This window comes from Phalaenopsis equestris, unplaced genomic scaffold (assembly GCF_001263595.1).
Source record: "Phalaenopsis equestris unplaced genomic scaffold, ASM126359v1 Scaffold001303, whole genome shotgun sequence".
Taxonomy (NCBI): Eukaryota; Viridiplantae; Streptophyta; class Magnoliopsida; order Asparagales; family Orchidaceae; genus Phalaenopsis; species Phalaenopsis equestris.
The window spans coordinates 92,136-100,766 of record NW_018165742.1 but is presented as its reverse complement, the minus strand read 5'-3'; the positions used below and the strand labels follow the sequence as shown (position 1 = coordinate 100,766).

The following is an 8,631-nucleotide window of genomic DNA, read 5'->3' as shown; positions in this document are numbered from 1 at the left end:
AATAACACGGGGAATATGCAGAAAAAACACAACTCTAAATCAAGTAACGAGGGAGAATATTCCAATAAAGCCGGAAAGTAATCGAATAATATCACATAATACTCGAATAACACTTCATTTTTTAAAATAACGAAGATGAAATATTTCTGTAACACAGCGGGATATTTATAACTATTGCAATCCGAACGTAGCTCTACATTCGGAGTCCTGATGTAATATATTTCCCAGTTGTAAATACATCGATTTCGTAAAAACAAAATGTATGCAATTATCCAATTATCATAAGTATAAGTATTAAATTTTAGTTGGTAGATATGTAAATATAAGAATTGTAAAATGCAACACAGTGCAAGCCCAATCAAGTAAAAATCTCATTTACTCCACTCTACTTTTCGCCATGAAAAGCCGCATCACCTGCTCCTGTTGTCTTCTCCGATTCCACCGCTATCTCTGTCTCTCTCTAGCTTGAGCTCGTGCTTTAAGAAACAGAGGGGACAATGCCATTAACGGAAGACCCGAAGCTGTCAGCTTTCTCGTCTTCTTCTTCTTCCTCGCAATCTTCTATGGATCAAAACTCGCTCACCTGCGCTTAATGGCTGCTTTATTTCTTCTTCTACCTCAAGTTTGGATAAAAAAGATGAAAACTTTAAGCCTATGGACTGTTCCTGCAGCGGCTTTCCTTCTGCTAATCTGCTGCAACTGCTTTCCAGGTATCTCAAATCTTCGTTTTTTAGCTGTCTGTGGGGAAGAAATAGGATTCTAATGGCGATTTTCATCACATTTTTTGAGAAGAGTTAATGTTATTTGCTTGAAATGATTGGAAGTTCATGTGGGATGTATTGTGTGTAATGCTGTGTTTTATTCAGCTTTACCTGTTCTGTTCTGTTTTCCCTCTTTGGTATATGTTGTGCGATAGCATTTTCTCATTTCACTATTGCATCACTTATTTTGTTTGGTTTTGTTATCTATTTTTGTTTCTAAATGAAGATTTCAGCTTAGATTTATGGGCTGCACTTAGCAGAGGAGATAGCATAAAAAAGCAAAATCTTTGGTTTGGATGCTCTAAAGTATTGCATACCACCAATTCTTATCTAGCACCTAGACTTAATTTTTTACATTTTTACCAGCCAAATCATTAAGAAATATCACTATTTTAACTTTTAGAAACTGAAATACATCTCTTCACTTTGCTGGCATAAATAAGATGTCATATCTGTAAAAAAATGAAGTTTTGATTGATGTTAGATATGTAAATACATAAGAAGTGAGTGATATGCATGTAAATACATAAGAAGTGAGTGATATGCATGTAAAACTTCATTTATTTATGCTTTTTTTTTTTCATGATGGGCTTTAATGACTGTTTTTGGTGTTGTTACAAGTGGAAAAGAGTGTAATTATAACAAAATTAATATGAGTGTTAATGTAAATAATTGCAAAAGTTAGTTGGATGAGAATAGCGTTTAGTAGGATTTAATTAAATGAAGTGAATGGATTTGTGATATAGTAAAGGCTTCCACTTCTCCATTATTCTGCTAAATTACTCCAAAAAATTTGAACTGTTAACGGCTATTTTTTGTTTCAGATTCTTCTATAAGTTCAACATCACCTGGAGGTTTTAAAGCTGAGTTATCTAACAGGAAGCTGAAGGTATGTTCATTATGTTACTTGTTTTTGCCTATTGTTTTTTTGTTGCTTTTTAGTTTGTTTCAGTGTAAAGAATTTTATTTACAATCAAATATGCTATAATGTGTTGTAGCCCGGACAAATAAAATGAAAGCAAAATAATAAAAATTAGATTTTTATTAAACTTAAAACACTTGCACAATGGAAGCTTTTATATAGATGTTGATTGGAGAAGCAAACAGAAGAATACTAGAGTTGCACTCTTAAGCACTCAAACTAAGCACTCCAATCGAACACTCCCTTAGAGAAACAAATGAGTCCTATGTATAGAGGACGACTCGTACTATGAACTCCAAGCATTATACAATATAATTAATTAGATTTCTTTCTTGGTAAGAAGGAATCTATTAATAACTTTTTTTATTTTTTATTTTTTTCATAATGTAATCCCCTTTTATACATGAAGAACCAACATAATAAAATAATCTATAGAGAAGATGATGGAAAAGAGAGGGAGGTGGATGAAATCTCCTAAAAGGAACTCAAGAGTAATATATTTATGGTTACTAGCCTGAGCAATAAGTTCCTCCAACATTTCTTTAGTTACAGGCTTTTAGAAGAAAAGTTCTTCGAGAGCTGGAACTAGAGACAAATAGACAGAGAGAAGAGAGTTTTTTTCCTCTCCTTTCTTTTTTCATTTTTTATTATTTTCATAATGCAATCCCCTTTTATACATGAAGAACCAACATAATAAAATAATCTATAGAGAGATGACGGAAAAAGTGAGAGAGAGATGAATGAAATCTCCTAGAAGGAACTCTGAGTAATATATTTATGGCTACTAGCCTGAGGAATAGGTTACTCTGACATTTGTTTGGTTACAGTCTTTTAGAAGAAAAGTTTTTCGAGAGAGGGAACCAAAGACAAATATATATATATAGAGAGAGAGAGAGAGCTTTTTTCCTCACCTTTTTTTTCATAATATAATCTCCCCTTTTATACACGAAGAACCAAAATAATAAAATAATCGATGTCATATAACTTGTCGATCCGATGTCTGTGATAAGACAATTTTAATGTGGATGAGATTTATAGTCGTCGAGCTATCATGTATAGTCATATAGCCGTCGAGTTTCCAGTACAATAGATCGCTGCATTCCTCCACTTCAACCAACCAACCTAAATTTTACTAATAACATTTCCATCTATATCACAATCACTTTGAACAATAGGCCCGATATATCTAAAACATTGACACCTTTTTAAGGATTTGATACCCATAGTTACAACTCTTGCCACTAGAGTTACTAATACTAAAATTACATTCTATGTATTTAGTTTTAGTTCTACCCAAGCGAAGGCCTTTAGACTCCAATTTAGACCTTCATAATTTAAGTTTTTCTTAAACTCTTTCTCTAGGCTTATCCACAAGAAGGAAATCATCAGTAAAAAACATTACACGAAGGTGCATCCTCTTGTAAATTCCCCATAAGAGCATCCATAACCAACGCAAAAAAGATATGGGCTTAAAGCAGATCCCTGATGTAATCCAACTGAACTGCAAAAATACTTGGTCAACCCTCCTATTCAAACCCAAGTAACAACTCGAATTTACATTAACAATACCTTTCTTCTCTAGAACTCTCCAAAGTACTTCTCTTGGAGCCTTATCATAAGCTTTTCTAAATCAATAAAAACTATATGTAGGTCCTCCTTATTCTCTGTATACTTTTCCATCAAACTTTTCATTAAATAAATAACTTTCATAGTAGGTCTGCCTGACTTAAATCTAAAGTGATTATGAGAAATCTTCGTAATACATTTTAACCAATGTTCAATTAACCTCTCTTATAATTTTAAAGTATGACACATCAACTTCATTCCTCTATAATTTGCACACTCTCGTGCACCCTTTTTATTCTCAAAGACGGGGACCAAAATACTCTTCCTCCACTCTTGATTCATCTTTTTAATTTTTAAAATGATATTAAAGAGTTTAGTAAGCCAAGACACTCCCAAATCTCCTAAATGTTTCAAAAATTGATTTGTGATATCATCACGTCCTACTGATTTTATCCCCTTGGTTTTCTTTAAAGCCCCCTCAACTTATTTTTTACTAATGCGATGGTAAAAATAAAACTTATTATTATTATTATTAACAATATCAAATCACTAACATCGATCCTATTTTTTGAAATTTTATTGAAAAGTTTATCAAAATAATTCACCCATCTATGTTGAATATCTTCCTCTAAGAAAAATACTTTTTGATTGTCATCTTTAATACACTTTACTTGAATTAAATCCTTACTTTTTTTCTCCTTGTTTGACTAGTTAATACATATATTTTTCACTCGCTTTAGTTTATATATATATATATATATATATGTAGACACACATAAATTTGTGGTATATCTTTGTTATTAAAGATATTTGATTAGAATGAATATTTTTAATTAAAAAAAATATTGAAAGAATATAATAAAAAAAAAATCAAAATTTAAGAACTTTTACACATGAATATAATAAGAAAAATTCAAAAGGCTTACAACTAAGCAATCCTTTGTGTTAATAAATTTTATGGCTTATTTAGAATTAAATTTATTTTATATTTTTAGTTCTATTTTTGCTTATATATTTTAATTATGTTCATTTAGTGTAATTTTTATCATTTTTATTTTTAATCTCTTGCGATGTATAACTATTCATAGGAATTGATTGGTATGTATGTAAGGCTCCATTTGGGCCCGCTTTTTTCACATGGGGCGGCCCTAAACTGTAATAAAATACTCTTTTGTATTCCTACTGCACGGCCGAAGGATGCGAAATAGGGGGAAAAGCGGGCCGCGGAATCAACCCTAGCTTATGTGTTTCAGGATAAGCTGCTTATCTTGAAACGCAGCCCGCAGGCCGACCGCCGGGGTCGACCCGCTGCCTACGTTTAATGTAAAAACTCAAACACAGTTTCTGATAAACTGGTGAAACGCGCGAACCAAACAGTACAACGGAGTTTTGAAAACGCCGCCCACACTTATAAGCTGCCCCAATCTTCCTTAAAAAAAGTTGCTTTCACCACAATAAACTTACAACCACATTCGTAAAAAGATTTCATCCATGAAAGTTAAGTTGCTAGTAGAAGTTCTCATGTATGATAAAATGATTTTAGTTGGACTTCTCTGAATATTGACAATCATCTCCATATCTTATTGTTAGACATTAATGTTTTGTTTATGAACCCTAAAACATTATTTTTCAGAACATATGAACCAAAAATATTATTGGGGCATTTACATACATACCCCTCGGTTCATATTTATTCGCATATCTAACACCTAAACTATACTTTTTTACATTTAAATCTTTCATTTCACATGTAAAATATCACCATTTTAACTTTTTCATGCATAGATAAAGTGGGTATGCATGTAAAAATTGAATCTTAGGAGCCTGCCTGCATAAAAATTTAGTGGTATATATGTAAACTCAATTCCTATGTATTTGCATATCTAACATTTTTCTAACTATGCTTTTTTACATGTAAATCCTTCATAGCACATAAAACATATCACCATTTTAACTTTTTCAGGCATAGGTAAGGTGGGCATGGATGTAAAAATTGAAGCTTTAGGTGCTAGAGATGTAAATACATAAAAATTGAGTAGTATATATATATGTAAATTCTCTGAAATTATTTTCAGGACATCGTATCGTCAACAATCAACACGGCCATAATTGGAGATGATTCGAGCAATTATAACCTTGATGACTATCCCGGGAATGATCCTTCTCCGAGCTCGAAAGTTGACGTGCATGCCGGACCGATCGAGAATAGAAGCCCTTTTATGCCTTACTTCACCAGACCAACTCCTCCACCACCTCACCCACTGCAGGTTTCTCCTTAAGAATCCTAATTTCAGTTTGTTAAAGAAAAACTACAGGATTGCATTTTTTTTTTTTTTTTTGGATATGTTTTAATGGACATTTAGTTTGGTTAGCATGAGTGAAATTGGTGGTGATATTCATGATCTGTGAATTTTTTATTTGGGGGCAGGAAGTTTGCTGGATTTACAAATCAACCACCCTCTTTCGACCTTTTTTTTTTTTTAAATTCTCACTCGAACATCAAAATTTATGGTTAAAACCCAACCCATATTTTTTAATTTTTATCAAATTCTCAATAGTTTGATCATGCGTAAATACATCTGTTCTGCAAAAAAAAAAAAATCACATGAGTGGTTAATTTGTAATATCAATGTTTCGAGTCCGGGTGGATGGAATTTTATTTTTGGCGATGTTTTTGAAGAGAGAAACAAAGAGTATTTTAGTGCTTTTTATTTTGATCGTTGGATTATCTTGAGATCGATGTTGATTTTCATGTTCATATTTGTTGGTCGACTGAAGAGAAGCGACTGAGGGAGAGAGCTTGACTGGTCAACTAAAGTGAGGTGGACTGATTAAAACAAGGTGATTGACTACTACTGTTGGATTATCTTGAGATTCGTGCAAATCATTGTTGAGTGTATAATATCAAAAGATTATTATGTAGTTGATAATCTTAATTTGATTATTAAAGGAGCATATCTCCACTACTAATTTTAATGATGATTAAAAAGAATATTCTTCTTAGAAAAGTGTATGTGAGCCGAGTTATCTCGTGAGCCGGCTTGGGCTCAACTTGATAAGTTACTTGTGAATTGATAAAATTACAAGTTAAGCTTAAGCCAACTCCTAGCTCGATTTGTTAGCTTGAGAGCCCATTGTTTAAAAAATTATTAATAAAATATATATTTAAATTATATTAAAATTCAAGAATTATTATTATTATTAAAAATATTTTAAGAATAATGTTTTATAATTTTATAACAAAATTTCTTATTAGTTATCATTTAAATGTTCAATTTATTGTTCTATAATTCATACTAAACAACGTGAGCAGTTCGAACTCGATAGAATTAAGCTCGAGCTTGATTCGACTCGTTTTCACCCTGTGAATCATGGAGGCTGAGAAAATTAAATTGCAATTAGATCTTATTGCAAACCCTCTTTATTTTGATTATGACATTTTCTAATAAAATGTTGTCATTCACTAACAAAAAAATGAAATGTAATTTTTTATATAGATGGATTGATGACACTAGATGGGTATAAATTTAAATATGAAATTTTATTTATTAGATAATGCTAAGATGTAAGTTTAAAGTAAAGTGTAAGTGAGCGGAGTCGACTCATGATCTGGCACCAACTCAACTCGATAAGTGGTTCGTAAACTAAGTTTGATGAACTAATAAGCTAAACTCAAGCTACAGCAAAAACACGACTGGTTAGCTTGCACGTTTAAAAAAAATAAACAATTAAAACATATTTAAAATACAATAAATATACATTTTTTTTGTTTTTTACTTTAATTTAATTTAGTTATACATATATTTTACTTAAAAGAAAATATTTTTCATAAGTTATAACACGTTTAATTTATTTTCAAAAGATCAAAGCATCTATATATTTTTTAATGCTTTTAAAAATAAGTAATTTATTTTAAAAAATAAAAAAATATATCTATAAATTATACTAAACAAATATATATATATATATATTAAAAAATACAAATCATAGGGGTAAATAAATATTAGAGAGATTCAAGAATAATAAATTTGTTTTACTTTTTAGGGGAAAAAATCAAATTTCGCTTTTAATGAATGTAAATCCAAAATTTAACATGATCAAAATTATATAAATATATATATATAAATAATAGAGGCTCTTAAATAATATTATTTATTTATAATATAATGGCCGCTACGCTACTCGAGCTTGAGCTCACAATTTGGTGGACGAGTCAAGCTGTATAAGGGCATGACTCGAGCTCAACTCGACTCGTTTACATCCCTATCTCCATCCATCATCTGCTATGACTGTTGATTTAAACAATTTTGATCACTCTAATTACACAGGTGAATTCCTTTCCGATGTGTCTTTGATCGGCAGAGGAAGGAATATTCACGGATTATGGTTTTATGCACTCATATCTTCATAATCATGTGTATCCGAATGGGTAATTAGAGAGACACAGAGATATGCTTGATTCTCCTGGTGAACCATAAGGGCAAAGACATGTTGAAGGGGTAGATAATTAATGAGGTATTGTGAGATGATTAGGCATTGCATTAGATTATTAATATCAGTCAACTAAAGAAGTTAACAAAGAATTAGTGTTCATTTACATCCATGAATGACCTCAATTTGGAAACGATTGAGATCAAATATGTCCGTGAGACTTGTCCAAGGAATAGAACTTGAATGATGGAATGAGGGAGTGAGGGAGTGAGGGAGGGAGGGAGGAAAGCAATAGCACAATAAAGAACAATAAATTTGTATACACCAAAATTATTGTCACGAATCTGAAAGAGAATGAGTAGCCGAAAATTCGGAGCTTCACTATGGGGTCAACGGTCGACCGGAAAATTCAACGTCAAGCATGAGAAGCCACATCTCTAAATCTGGGATAAGTCAAAGCTCTGGAGATAATTTCTCATTGTTTAGCGACAAGATTTTCCAAGGGGGAGACACAAATCAACCGACAAAAAGTCTCGTCGGATACACCGCATAGGCAGCGATTCGCCCAAGACCTTGTGAGATGGGAGATCCGACCGAGTCAACGAACTGACCAGACATACGAGACACATGTCCTATAAGACTTGAGCAAAATAACAAGTGAGCCACGACTCACCTAACAAAGTAAATTGAATCATCAGTCGATCAACAGATCGAAGCAACAAGTCTTGCAGAATCTATCGGCTAGACCTCTTGTCAAGACGGATAACGGTATTCAAACCAATCGATTACGCCCTCTCGACATAAGCAAATATTAGACGATCAACCGATATGATTGCCACTCGTCGGCCGATAACATTTACCTAAACAAATAAACCATTATCAACCGTTATTCTCTGTCAATATTATGATGACATTAATTCAAATTATACACATAAATTTTATTAAGAGCGG

The 8,631-nt window shown here is 32.1% G+C and overlaps 1 protein-coding gene across 1 annotated transcript; it reads left to right on the top strand.

Annotated features, from left to right (window-relative positions):
- The first annotated feature begins 370 nt into the window (after positions 1–370).
- LOC110033836 lies at positions 371–5,543 on the top strand. The gene is made up of 3 exons (XM_020737953.1): positions 371–710; positions 1,586–1,650; positions 5,325–5,543. The coding sequence occupies exons 1-3, from the start codon at positions 593–595 to the stop codon at positions 5,526–5,528; spliced, it is 387 nt and encodes a 128-aa protein (XP_020593612.1). The 5' UTR covers positions 371–592; the 3' UTR covers positions 5,529–5,543.
- Positions 5,544–8,631: the final 3,088 nt, after the last annotated feature.

What these genes read in the sequence shown, in the direction of transcription:
- LOC110033836 (XM_020737953.1), top strand. Translation starts at nt 593, where the DNA reads ATGGCTGCTTTATTTCTTCTTCTACCTCAAGTTTGGATAAAAAAGATG. An exon ending in CTGCTGCAACTGCTTTCCAG is followed by an intron (nt 711 to 1,585) that starts GTATCTCAAATC and finishes TTTTTGTTTCAG; the next exon opens with ATTCTTCTATAAGTTCAACA. An exon ending in TATCTAACAGGAAGCTGAAG is followed by an intron (nt 1,651 to 5,324) that starts GTATGTTCATTA and finishes AATTATTTTCAG; the next exon opens with GACATCGTATCGTCAACAAT.